This window comes from Natrix helvetica (assembly GCF_964273705.1).
Source record: "Natrix helvetica genome assembly, chromosome: 6".
NCBI classification, from domain to species: Eukaryota; Metazoa; Chordata; class Lepidosauria; order Squamata; family Natricidae; genus Natrix; species Natrix helvetica.
The window spans coordinates 17,131,838-17,145,343 of NC_138553.1; the positions used below are offsets into that span (position 1 = coordinate 17,131,838).

The 13,506-nt window shown below is 46.0% G+C and overlaps 1 protein-coding gene across 2 annotated transcripts in view; it reads right to left on the reverse strand.

Moving 5' to 3' along the window:
- DENND5B (DENN domain containing 5B) overlaps positions 1 to 13,506 on the reverse strand; it is a 149,548-nt gene that overhangs the window by 26,001 nt on the left and 110,041 nt on the right. For both annotated transcript variants that reach the window (XM_081957390.1, XM_081957389.1), the window contains 4 exons: positions 12,945 to 13,023; positions 11,238 to 11,319; positions 4,157 to 4,285; positions 3,551 to 3,672 (listed from right to left, as the gene is read on the reverse strand). In XM_081957390.1, the coding sequence (XP_081813516.1) occupies positions 3,551 to 3,672; positions 4,157 to 4,285; positions 11,238 to 11,319; positions 12,945 to 13,023 (412 nt within the window). The remainder of the gene's footprint in view (positions 1 to 3,550; positions 3,673 to 4,156; positions 4,286 to 11,237; positions 11,320 to 12,944; positions 13,024 to 13,506) is intronic.

Below are 13,506 nucleotides of genomic sequence, written 5' to 3' on the forward strand. Positions count from 1 at the left end.
CCTCCGGGGGTGTCCATAAATATAAACAAGGAACTCTAAGGACTCTAGCATTTGTTAGGTAAAACCAGTGGTGGGTTTCAAATTTTTTTGGAACCTACTCTGTGGGTGTGGCCTCCTTTGTGGGAGTGGCTTGCCGGCCATGTGACCTGGTGGGAGTGGCTTGGCAGTCATGTGACCAGGTGGGCATGGCTAACTTGGAAAATGTGGTGAAACTCACTTAACGATGCTCTTGCTTAGCAACCAAAATTTTGGGCTCAATTGTGGTCATAAGTTATTTTTCTTTCTTTCTTTCATCTCTCTCTCCCACTTTCTTTTTTTCTTTTTCTTTTTCTCTCTCTCTCTGGCTCTTTGTCTCTCTCTCCCTCTCTGTCTCCCTCTGTCATTTTCTCTGGGTGTCTATCTGTCTGTCTCTCTCTCTGTATCTCTGTCTCTCTCTCCTCCTTCCCCCATCTCTGTCACTCTGTGTGTGTGTGTGTGTCTGTCTGTCTGTCTGTCTCTCACTCACTCTGTGTGTGTGTGTGTGTGTGTGTGTGTGTGTGTCTGTCTCTGTCTCTCCCTCTGTCTCTCTCCCCTCTCTTCCTCTCTCTCTGTCACTCTGTGTATGTGGGTGTGTCTGTCTCTCACTCATTCACTTAATCACTCACTCTGTGTGTGTCTCTCTATCTTTCTCTCCCTCCCTCCCCCTCTCTGTCTGTGTGTGTGTGTGTGTGTGTGTGTGTCTGTCAGTCTCTCTGATTCCCTCCCTCACTCCCTCTCTCTGTTCCTCTCTCTGTCTGTCTGTCTCACTCACACACACACACTGTGGTCACCTTGTTGAGTGTTCCAATCACATTTGAAACACTCAACAACTGGCTTGCATTTATGGTATTTTGCAGCATTCTGCAGTCATAGGACCAAAATATATGCTTTTAACCATATATTTTGGTCCTATGACTGCAGAATGCTGCAAAATACCATAAATGCAGGCCAGTTGTTGAGTGTTTCAAATGTGATTGGAACACTCAACAAGGTGACCACAGTGTGTGTGTGTGTGTGAGTGAGAGAGACAGACAGAGAGAGAGAGGAACAGAGAGAGGGAGTGAGAGAGGGAATCAGAGAGAGACTGACAGAGTCTGACAGAATCAGAGAGGTACTTTTAACTACCTGGCAGCGGCGTTTTTCCTTGGGGGGCTCCTCAGAACATCCCAAGACTTCGGAGGGAAGCCTCCAGCCCGGAGCAGGAGCAAAGCCCCTTTTCCAACTGGCCTTTCCTCGCTTGGAGGGCTTTGGAGGGAAGCTTCTGCATAAGCCCGGCCGAGTGGCAACAAGTTCCCACCGTTACGAAGCCTCGGAGGCTGTAATTTTCTGAGCTGTGCGCGCGCGCCTGTTTTCCACGGCGTGGAGCAGCAGCGAGGTTTGTGTGGCTGGCAATCACTCCAAATGCCATCCGGGAAGACGAGGAACGTGAGGGGGGACCGTTGACGGCCTCCGCAATCATCGCTCGCCTCGCAGAGCCTCGCTGCTGCTCCACGCCGTGGAAAACAGGAGCGCGCGCACAGCTCAGAAAATTACAGCCTCCGAGGCTTCGTAACGGTGGGAACTTGTCACTCGGCCGGGCTTATGCAGAAGCTTCCCCCCGAAGCGTTCTGAGCCTCGGAGGCTGTAATTTTCTGAGCTGTGCGCGCGCGCCTGTTTTCCACGGCGTGGAGCAGCAGCGAGGCGCTGCGAGGCGAGCGATGATTGCGGAGGCCGTCAACGGTCCCCCCTCGCGTTCCTCGTCTTCCCGGATGGCATCCTGAGTCATTGCCGGCCACGCAGAATCTCGCCGCTGCTCCACGCCGTGGAAAACAGGCGCGCGCGCACAGCTCAGAAAATTACAGCCTCCGAGACTTCGTAACGGTGGGAACTTGTTGTCACTCACCCGGGCTTCTGCAGACGCTTCCCTCCGAAGCGTTCTGAGGGAGGAAGGGCCAGTTGGGAAAGGGGCTTTGCTCCTGCTCCGGGCTGTAATTGCGCCTATGTTTTCCATGGCGTGGAGCAGCGGCAAGGCTCTGCGCGGCCAGCGATGATTCCGGAGGCCATCAGTGGGGGGCAGGGTCCCCCCTCATGTTCCTCATCTTCCCGGATGGCCCTCGGAATCATCGCTGGCTGCGCAGAGCCTTGCCGCTGCTCCACGCCGTGGAAAACATAGGCGCAATTACAGCCCGGAGCAGGAGCAAAGCCCCTTTCCCAACTGGCCCTTCCTCCCTCAGAACGCTTCGGAGGGAAGCGTCTGCAAAAGCCCGGGCAAGTGACAACAAGTTCCCACCGTTACGAAGCCTCGGAGGCTGTAATTTTCTGAGCTGTGCGCGCGCGCCTGTTTTCCACGGCGTGGAGCAGCAGCGAGGCTCTGCGAGGCGAGCGATGATTGCGGAGGCCGTCAACGGTCCCCCCTCGCGTTCCTCGTCTTCCCGGATGGCATCCTGAGTCATTGCCGGCCACGCAGAATCTCGCCGCTGCTCCACGCCGTGGAAAACAGGCGCGCGCGCACAGCTCAGAAAATTACAGCCTCCGAGACTTCGTAACGGTGGGAACTTGTTGTCACTCACCCGGGCTTCTGCAGACGCTTCCCTCCGAAGCGTTCTGAGGGAGGAAGGGCCAGTTGGGAAAGGGGCTTTGCTCCTGCTCCGGGCTGTAATTGCGCCTATGTTTTCCACGGCGTGGGGCCGCGGCCAGAAGACCAGGAACAGCAGTGGCGGCGGGGAGTCAGCCCCGATGCAAAAAACGCCAAGGGGGCGGGGCAGGAAATTACTTCCGGGTTCATTCTTCAACCGGATCGCGCAATCCGGTGCGATCCGGTAGAAACCCACCACTGGGTAAAACACAAGAAAACTTACCTTGCTTGCTAATTTTTTTTAATTTTTCAGATTCTTTTTAATTTAAACACATAATGTGAAGTAAGCATGCCGCAAGCAAAGCAAATTGCATTATCATAAATGTTCCTGGATCCACAATTATCCTGAAGGGATTCTCTGCTGTCTGATAAAGGAGTTTTATGCAGGGGTGGGATTGAAAAATGTTAGCAACTGGTTCTCTGCCCGGTTGCTCGGTAGGCGTGGCCATGGTGGGCGTGGCCTACTTGGCCTCCTGTATCATGATTCGGGGAGGGGGCGTTTTTGCCCTCTCTAGGCTCCAGAGGTTTTTCTCAAGCCTCCGGGAGGGCGTAAACGACCCGTTTCCGAACTTCCAGGAGGCCTGTTTTTCACCCTCCCAGAGCCTCCAGCGGGCCCTGCACTTACCTGGAATGAACAGGCCGCGTGGAGACTCCTGGGAAGGGGAGAGGCAGGGTGGGCAGGGCCAGCCAGTTGGCGAACCAGATGTAAAATTAACATCCGGTTCGTCTGAAGCGGTCTGAACCAACCAGCCATGCCTACCCAGCCAGAGAACCGATTGTTAAGTTATTCAAGTCCCACCACTGAATAACATATATTGTTCTGTGTGTCCTGTGATAATTTCCAGAAAACTCCCTTTGGGTGATTTGATTATAGGGTTTTTAATGGAAGTATACAGTCAGCCTTCTATCCCTACTTACTTATGGTAGTGAAGACACTTGTAAAGCAGAAGTAATTCACGGCATTGAGAGAAAGAAGGTGATAGAGAAATTGTTCCCGCTCTTCTTCACAACGCAGGAAGGCATACCGCTTGTAGAGTTTCCTGCAGGGAGTAAGAAATATCTTACTGACAACAACCTGGGTTAGATATTCATAAAGAATTTAAAGAATTCTTAGCTCAAGAATCTGAGTGATGTAACAAAATTTAATTAAAATTCTTCCCCGCCTCCATTTCAATTCTAGGCTAGTCCTGTTTTCTGTCTTTCAGCCTCGTAATTTGGAACTGAATGAAGAGTTAATTGCCATGCTTGGTTAAGGTTCATAGTAGTACTTTCTAGAACATTAACTGGAAAAGCTACTTTGCAACAATATAGGATCTTCACTGAAACTTAAGTTACTTCAATTCCCAACAAACAAAGGTTCTTAATATTCAGGTAGAACTAAAAAGATGCTTCATAGGCAATCCCAAATTTGTTTAATTAGTAGGAAGCCCCCTTTGAGTTTAATTAACTTACTCTTGGAAAAGATTCATATCCAATTGGTACCTGAAATGAGGATTCTGGAAGGACCAGCCTTGGAGAACTTACTTTGCCAGAGATTGATTAGAGAGGAGCTGCTTCAGATGTTGAGATAAGAGCTTCTTTTCAAGAGACAGTCTTATCCATGCCCGGGCCCGACCCACATCAGTTTTTATTTCACTCATGTTCTGAATGTGCCTTCAGGGGAAGAAAAAAAAAGAAGAACCACAATTAACATCTATTGGAAAGCAAACGATATAGCTATCCTTAATAAGGTGGGTAATCTGAAATGGCTGAGCAAATACAAACATACTTTTCAAGTAGACAGCTATTTGAAGTTACAACTGCCAAAACATTTTAGGGAGATACTTGCGCGAGCGAGATTCGAACAGCTTGACACAACAGTTGGATATGGGAGATTCCATTCTATACCCTACAACAGTGAAGGAGAACCTTTTTCTTATGAGTTGCCAAAATTCTGCATGTGTGTGCTATCGCGCAGGCACATGTGCCCACTCAATCTCCCTGCCCGCATGCGCAACCCCCTGCCCATTCGCCGGCATGACCCCACCCCACGCATGCACGCTTGACCCCTCCCCAGGCTCCTGAGGCTTTCTTGAAGACTGGGAGGGTGAAAACGGTTTCCTTCAGCCTTCCGGAAGGGCAAAAAACTAGCTGGCTGGCACATGCATGCGCGCCGGAGCTGATGGCTGGTGTGCCACCCAGTATGGCTTGTGCCACCTTTGGCATATGTGCCATAGGTTCGCCATCACGACCCTACAATGAGCGTCTCTGCATTTGCGGAGTGGCAGAGGTAGAAGACCTGGCTCACATTCTATCTGGTTGTTGCTTGTATAACGGGGTGAGAGACAGGTACTTGGGTCCATATACGAAACGAATGACCCATTGGGATCCCCATATCAAAACAACTTTATGTGCAGCCAGAACCGGAAAATAACATTTAACACAGCACAGTACTTAAACAAAATGGTTCGGTTGTGTTCTGACCCCCCCTTTCGTCACCAAGACACTCCAACACAAAGACTCTTCCAGAGATATTTATTGACATACAGGTTCCACCTTAGCAGCAATCCAGCCTGCCAAGGTCAAGATAGCACTCTGGCAGCAATCCAGCTACTGTGACACCCCTTGGCAGCAATCCAGCTACCAAGCTCCAGATAATCACCTTAGCAGCACTCCTGCCTGCCAAGGTCCAGGGAACAGATTGGCAGCAATCCAGGTAAACCCTTTGGAAGCAATCCAGCCTGCCAAAGTACAACATAGATCTGAGCTTCTCCAACTCCAATGATCAGTTGATTCCTGCAAAGGGTGTGTCCACAAGCAGTCCCTTTATAGTCTGGAGAGGAGTCTAATGATCAGCAGCTCAATTGCTCCTTACGGGTAGCACGCTGGTAACGAGCATCTAATAGCTCACTGCTGATGTCTGACTCACTGTCCTGTAACTCCTCCCCACTGCTCCAAGGCATGACATCAGGAGCCCCCTTCCTTTGGCTTTCACCACTGCTTCATGCCTCAGGCGCCTCCTGGTGGCCAACCAGCCTCTCTGCGCCCTGCTCAGAGTTGGAACCCTGCCCAGGGTCCTCCACATCCTCCTGAGCCAACTCAGAGGGACCCTCGCTGTTGGAGTCTGGTGGCATCTCTAACGGCTCCTGCTGGGCCACAACAGGTTGAGATCTTCATACGTGGGATTGATTGGGGTAGATTGTAAGGGTGACACCAAAATATAATTTTATGTCATTTTATTCTATTTTATATATTTATGTATTAAATTATATTGTATTTTATCCTATAACTATTGTACTTTACCTTACTCTTATTTTAAATTGTTTGTATAAGATTTTATTGGCGATATGTGTTTGAACCTTGTGCTTTGATATGGCCTATAGACTAATCAATAAAGCTATCATATCATATATATTGGAAAGCATTTCTAAATACAGAAAAAATAACTATTAGTGCAAGGCTGGAGAAACCTCAAACTCATGGAATAAGAATCAAGAGAATATCCTTTCTGCTCGTTAACAGATTGTGTGATCCAAAATCTCCTTCCTGGGTTTCTTTGCAATGAAATTAAAAGTATGTAGGGAACGGTAATATCATTATAAATTAGCTGATAACCCGACGTTGCCCGGGCATTTATTTATCCTAATCCATACATTTGTCCTCGAAAATAATCCTGGACCATATGTAATTTCTAATGTTGGATTTTCTCCCTTACCAGAGGGAACCCCCTTGTGGAGTACTGTGAAGCCGTTACCATGACAACTCCACTGCGCTGTACAGTAAAAGCTATATACAACAGTATGGTAGAAGCCATTTTAAGGCACAACAGGCTGTATCTTAACAGAACACACACCCTGAGAGGTTTTAGGGGTGTCTCCCTCCCCCCCAGTATTTGTTTCCAGAGGGTAAGTCATCTGTGTACCAAGTTTCGTTGAAAATGCTTGAAGCATTCCAGAGTTATGCTGTAACACACCCACACCCTCCCTAGCTAAGAAGAGAAATTTAAAAGGGAAATCTAGTTTTCTATATGATTCACTACAAAATTTATGTGGTGATATGATCAACACAAGATAAGAAAGCAAGGTCTCTAGATTTGGACTACTTGGGAGTTCTCAGAATGAATTATCATCCCTTTGGTACAGTAGAGCTTATTTGGTGTAGAGGTAAAGGTGCTGGTCTAGAAACCAGAAGACTGTGAGTTTTAGCACTGCCATAGGCACGAAAACCATCTGGGTGGCTTTGGGCCAGTCTTCTCTCTCTCTCAGCCCAATTCACCTCCCAGAGTAGTTGTTATGGAGATAATGGAGAGGAAGGAGTTGTTGACCACCTTGAGTTATTAAAAATAATAAAGGCAGAGTAAAATATAATAAATAAATTATGTAAAGGAAAAGAGTAGCTTAGAAAACTGAAGAAGCTTGGTCACTAGCCCTGTGCAACTGTTTTTGTATAGTCTTTGTATAGTGTGCTGGGGAGACCATTAAAAAAAAACCATATTGTTGGACTACAAGACGCACTGGTATATAAGACGCACCAAGATTTCGAAGAGGTAAGTAAGAAAAAACAGTGTTTGTCCTCACAGCTCCCAGGAGCACTCTGCAGGCTTCAGCAGGACTAGGGGAAGGCAAAAACGCCCCCCGTTTTTGTGAAAAACGGCTGTTTTTTGCCTTCCCCCAGCCTTGCTGAAGCCTGCGGAAGGCTGCTGGGAGCTGGGGGAAGGCAAAAATGCCTTGGTTTTTGCAAAAAAATGGGATGCGGAGGCAGGGCTTCGGGGGGGGGGGGCGGCAAAAATGGCTGTATTCGGTGTATAAGACGCACCAACATTTCCATGCTGTTTTTTGGGTGGTGGTGGAAGGTGTCTCTTATACTCTGAAAAATACGGTAATAAACAAGGCTAGAAAGCAAATTGTAATGAAGAAAATGAAACAAACCAGCCACTGAAATATGTGCAAAGTCCATTGATATATGCAAAACGTATGCTTTCTCTCACACTCAAAAGTAACACTTAAGCAGCAAACTATAGAGAAACCCCAGAGTCTGTGAACCTCAAATTCCCAGAATCTCAGCCATGGCCCTGTAGTCGGAGAAGTATGAGCTGAAAACCGCATATTTATGAAGTCTCCCAGATTTGATAAGTGACACACCGAAAAAAGTTATGCTAAACAAGCAAACCAAGCAAAGTTGTGCGTAGCAGTTCAAGGCTCAAAAAGAGGCTCAAAAACGAGCTCATTTTGATGGAGCGGATCCTGCAATTCCGGTCTTTTGCGCTTTCAAGTGAGCAAAGGGAAGGGATGGTGCAGTGAATATGTGCTGCTTGGAAGAAATGTCCTCCCTAGCACCTCCCTATGCCAGCCCTGCCCCCATTCCTGCAGCAAGTGCTGCACTGTTGTAGCAAACGTGGGCTCCGCCGTGTGCCACACAGCTGCAATTCATTTACAACGTATGGAAACTTTATATATATATATATATACTGCAGAGCTTGCTTGCTGCTGCACTGGAAATAGTGCTGCTGTCAACACTTCATTAGCATCTCACAACCTTCGTTCAACAGTTTTTGCACACAATAACAATGCTAACTACTCCCCAAGGCTTGCATGAAATTAAGAGGTGAAATGAGACCTTCTGATTCATCCAGCCATTTTAAGAGGGAGATAATCCTCTCCCAACTCCTTTTGTTCTTTGTCAGCGACTCCCACAGCTCCTCTCCTTGAGCTGTGACTCACACAACCATCCGAACTGCTATAAAACAAGACTTGCTTCTAGTGCTTTGTAAGATTTCCTGTAAAGCAACCCCTCCTCTCTTTTTTGGGGGGGGGGGGCACGGCCTTTGACAAGCAGCTCTTGGAGCTACAAACACTGCACAACCAGGCATGTGATCAAAAGTCCTTGAGAAATATGACAAGCGCATTATTTGCTCCCTTCGTGTTGAAAAACACTCACTTGTAACTATTTAAAGCCTTTTGATAGGGACCATATCAAAGCCGAAACGTCCCACTCCTCGGATCTTTGATGATGAGTTCCATTTAGAGCACAGCTTTGGTGACATCAATCATTTTCCTGACACTACCGAAGAAAATGGAAGCAAGCGAGAGCGACAACGGGAGAATAAATAATATTAGCAGCACCCAGGAGAAGCCTAGCAGCCTCAGATCAAAAAGCTAAAAGCTTCGTTCCTGGCTTCTGCTTTCTGTACTGTAAGCATAAATATGCTCAAAGCAATGAGGCAGGAAAGCAGATCAGAGCCAGCAAATGATAGCTCTATTACATTGCAGCTCGGTAGGGTGCCATAATCTGGGAAGGAATAAACGTGTTCAGGCTTTTTGCAAGGATGCTTTAAATACCCTGTCCTGGGCACTAGCTTGGATCTAGATCAGGGGGGTCAAACTGGATTTCTTCAAGGGCCGGATCAGCTTTGTAGTTCTCCTCCGTGGGCCGGGTGGGCGGAAGGGAGAGACGGGACGGATGCCTCCTGCGGCACCTTGCCAGCCAAAACGGGGAGCGGGAGCCACCGTGTTTTCAGCCTGGATGGCTTCTTGCAGCACCCTGCTGACCAAAACACGTGCCCCCCCTGCACCTCATTTTGGTTGGGTGCAGCCCCCCGTGCCCATTTTGGTTGCCAGAGGCACCGTGGGCTGATTATTTGCCATTTCAAGTGTGGCCCTGCAGGCCAGATTTAAACACCTCGTGGGCCGGCTCTGGCCTGCAGGCCTTGAGTTTGACTCCCCTAGATGATTGAAATCACTGCATATGTGTTTTCTCATAGAACTGACAAATACAGGTAGTCCTCGGTTTACAACTGTATTATTGAGATTAGCAGTACATGCAATGGCTGAACAACCCAAATGCAGTCATGTGACCATTGTAACTTTGGATCTGGGTCATGAGTAGCTTTGGGGAGAACTAAACTGAAACTGAATATTGTGGTAGAGACAGAGACAAAAGGGATATGAAGTTTGGGCTTTTTCAAATGAACTGAATATTTCTGCAGCTCAAAATACTTACACAGAATGGAAATCTCCATGTACACTCGTGCACACATGCAAAATGTATACATTAAGACACATACACAATCAGACAGGAGTATACATCGTAATAAAGCAGGTAGACCTCCAGAAATGGCAATGGGCCATATTACACAACAAATAGATCAACACTGCAGAAAAATAATCCAGTTAACCTTAAAAGACCCAGAAAATGCCCCCAAAACACTGGGGAGGTGACATAATTCTTTTAGAGGCAGTGGTGGGATTCAGCGAGTTTGCACCTATTCAGTTGTTAACTTTCTAAGCAGTTCGGAGAACTGGTTGTTGGAAGAAATCTCCTTTTGTTTTTTCCCCCACTTTACAGGGCTAATCCTGTAAGGAAGTCAGGAAGGAAACATTCTGGTGTTGTTTCTAGCCTAATCTTTATTGCCCTGCTTACAGAAACTGCCTCTCCAATTAACCCTTATGACATTGTAACAGCTAAGGCAAAGTGCCCATTGACCTAAGTGACGTTGAGTTGGCCATGCCTACTGAGTCATGCCTACCCAGCTGGTTATTAGGGCAGAGAACCGGTTGTTAAATTATTTGAATCCCACCACTGTTTAAGAGGTGTTACCTGCAAACAACTTGCAGATCGTTGAAGCATTTAGAAAGCAGCTCAAGGGAAGTTTATTCTGGAGTAGATTGATATGGGATGATGATACAGATAGTCCTCAATTTACAACTGCAATTGGGACCGGATTTATGGTCTTAAGTTGTTACGGTCATAAATCAAGGCACCCATGTGACTAGACCTGATTTTACAACATTTTTGTGTGAGATCATTAAATAAATAGTTGAAATCATTAGTTAAACGACCGGTCTTAAATCAAGAACTACATGCAATAATAATGATAGATAGTCCCATCTTCTTTCAGGGGCCTATCCATAAACTACACTAACAGAGATGTTGTTAAGCCTGAAGCTAACCTGGCTGTGGTCGGTCCCTTTTCGCTTGGGGCTTTCGTTTCTATCATGGGTTATCCTCGCATGGCTTCAGGTTGACAAGAGTTTGGCGTTGAAGGGGGAGAGTAGAGATAGATGGAGTTTTGCAGCCAAAACAACATAGCTCTCTTATGAGTCAGAACGGCTGGCCGGCCAGAGGAGGAGGAGAGAAGTTGCTAAGCAACCAGCCAGTATCCCAATTGGACAGTGTGATTTATTGTTTTGAGAAAGCAAGAAACTTTTACTTTTAACGTGGTGGAAAGTGCGGGAACCTTCAGTACTGGCTTTCCATCAGTTTGTGCTAAGATGATGTATCTGAATAAACCTGTTCTTTGAGGAAACGGATTGCCTCGGAGTTCTGTTTGCGATGGGTACATTAGTTGGAACCTGACAGATGTGATGAATGTCCTAGATGTCCTACATGATTAACTGAGATTTGAACTGTTGTCCCAGCCTAGTCTATCATTACTGTCCAATGTATACATTTCCCAAAAGGAAAAAGTCTGCCTCGCTTCTTTCTCATATAATTTTTGTTCAGACTCACAAACCCCCTCCATGGCAAACTGTCTTTGACAGTCAGAAATCTCTAATGCATAGCCTCTTTTTTTCCAATTTGAAGCATAAATCTTTAAAACCCAAGTTTTAGGAATTAAATGTCCTACCTCATATCACTGATAAGTGAAACTCTTAGAGTAGGTAACATAAAACCCGTGTCAGATTTCCTTCTTTCTGGTCCGACAGCAACTGTAGAGTGGTAGCGAGGAGAAGATTCATTAATTTATTAGTAACATGTTCAGTACAGAAATCTACTAAAATATTAAACCCCTTTCAGAAATCTACCTGAATTAAGTCATAGAAAGAATGTCCTACTTGTCTATGGCAGTTGGATGTCCCTTTTATTTAATCCAGAGCTAAGTCTGAGCGTTTAAGGGGAATCCTCAAAAATGATCTTTTAAAGTCAAGCTTGACTCTTGGTGATTTCATTGACAAGTAGTTTTTTTTTTTTGGTATCAGTACTGAAGAAGTCACCATTGCCTTGTTCCGCGATGCTTTTTGACATTTGAGTCCATTTTCCTGTTCTAAATGAACTTCATTCACATACTAACTAAGACCAATTAAGTTTAGCTTTTGTGCTAGGCAGGGCAAGCCAAACGTTGGCACCAAACTAAATTTATTCCGAATTTCTTTTTACATTGGGGAAAGTCTTAATGTAAACTTACAATCCTAAAATAGAAAAAAAGCAAGTTATACCTAAACAGATAACCTGATATCAGTTTTTACATGTCATATTTTTCATACCAGTAAAATAAGAACGCTCCCTGATCTCAGTAAGTTTGTGTAGTTATTCATTTTGACCATACGAAGACTTAAATATTTATACAATTTTAACAGGGGAGAAAAGAATTTTCGTCCTTCCTGATTGGAATAAAGGAAAGATTTTACTGTCACTCCAGTCATATAATCCCATTGATTGCTTAAACCTTTCAATTTTGTTTCACTCTCCCAAACTTTCATCATCATTCACAACTGACACATGTTTGCACTTTCCTAATCAGAGAGCATTAAAAATATGAATACATGCCAACAAATCTGCTTAAAGGGATATTTCTATCTAGAAAAATAGGGTAAATCTTTGATTTGTGCTATTAAATCATGTTTTCTTTGATTGACTAAAATCATCATTCACCCTGACTTACAAGAAGAACAGCATATTTAATTTCATTATATACATTACACTAAAATACTGCAAGACCTATGCAAGACCATCTGAGACACTACATCTTTGGACATAAATATGCATCTACCACTAAAGACATTATTTTATTGCTCAGTAGAAATCAGATGATTTAGATCAGGGGTGTCAAACTCAAGGCTGGAAGCCAGGGCCGGCCCATGGGGTGCTTAGATCTGGCCCATGGGGCAGCCCTAGAAACAGTGAAGGACTGGCCTGCAGTGCCTCTGCCAGCAAAAACGGAGGTCCGTTTTCGCTGGCAGAGGGTTGCAGGAGGCCATCACAGCCCAAAACTAAGCTCAGGAGCCTGTTTTCTCTGACAGAGCGCTTGGGCCAGAACAGGCGCCCCTGACATGAGTGATGTCGAGCTAGCCAGGCCCCACATCCCCCAAAGTCAAACACAACTATGATGCAATCCTCAATGAAATCAAGTTTGACACCCCTGGTTTAGATCCAATATTTCAAGTCCAAAGTGCAATTATTTTTTTAAAAGGATTGGGGGGAAAAACCCGAGTCTCTTTTGAATGCTCTGTCCTTCCCAGGGCTGAGCTGTCATTTACTTTCTCCTTCATTGTCTCTTAATAGTCCTGCTAATGGTTCTTGCAAAGTTATCCCTGCAAACATCGGTAATCCTCACCTGGAGATTCTGCAAGCTGCTCCAGCCTCTCTTCTCTTTCCTGGTACTGAATTAAATGGGACCACAATGCAGATTTCCCCTTTTTATAAGAATAAAACAGATAATCAGAACACAGAATAACAGGGGTTGGAAGGGTCAGTGGAGGGATTCTAATCCAACCCCCTGATCAAGCAGGAGACCCTATTCCATCCTGGACAAATGGCTGTTCAGTTTCTTCTTGAAAATCTCCAGTGATGATGATGGAGCGCCCACAACTTCCAGAGATGAGCCATGAATTGCTCTGTTAGGAAATTTCTCCTTAATTCTAGATAGGATCTCTCTTTAATGCATGGGCGTCAAATTCAAGGCCTGCGGGACTTATCCCAGTGCTTAAATCATGGGGCTGGCCTGGAAATAGCAAAGGATCAGCTCACGGTGCCTCTACTAGCGAAACAGGGTGTGTGTGTGTGTTGCAGAAGGTGTCCGTCCCGTTTCCCCCCCCCCCGCCACCCCGCGGCTGGCCCGCGGAGAACTGCAATGCTGATCCAGCCCTCAAAGAAATCCAATTGGACACCCCTGTTTT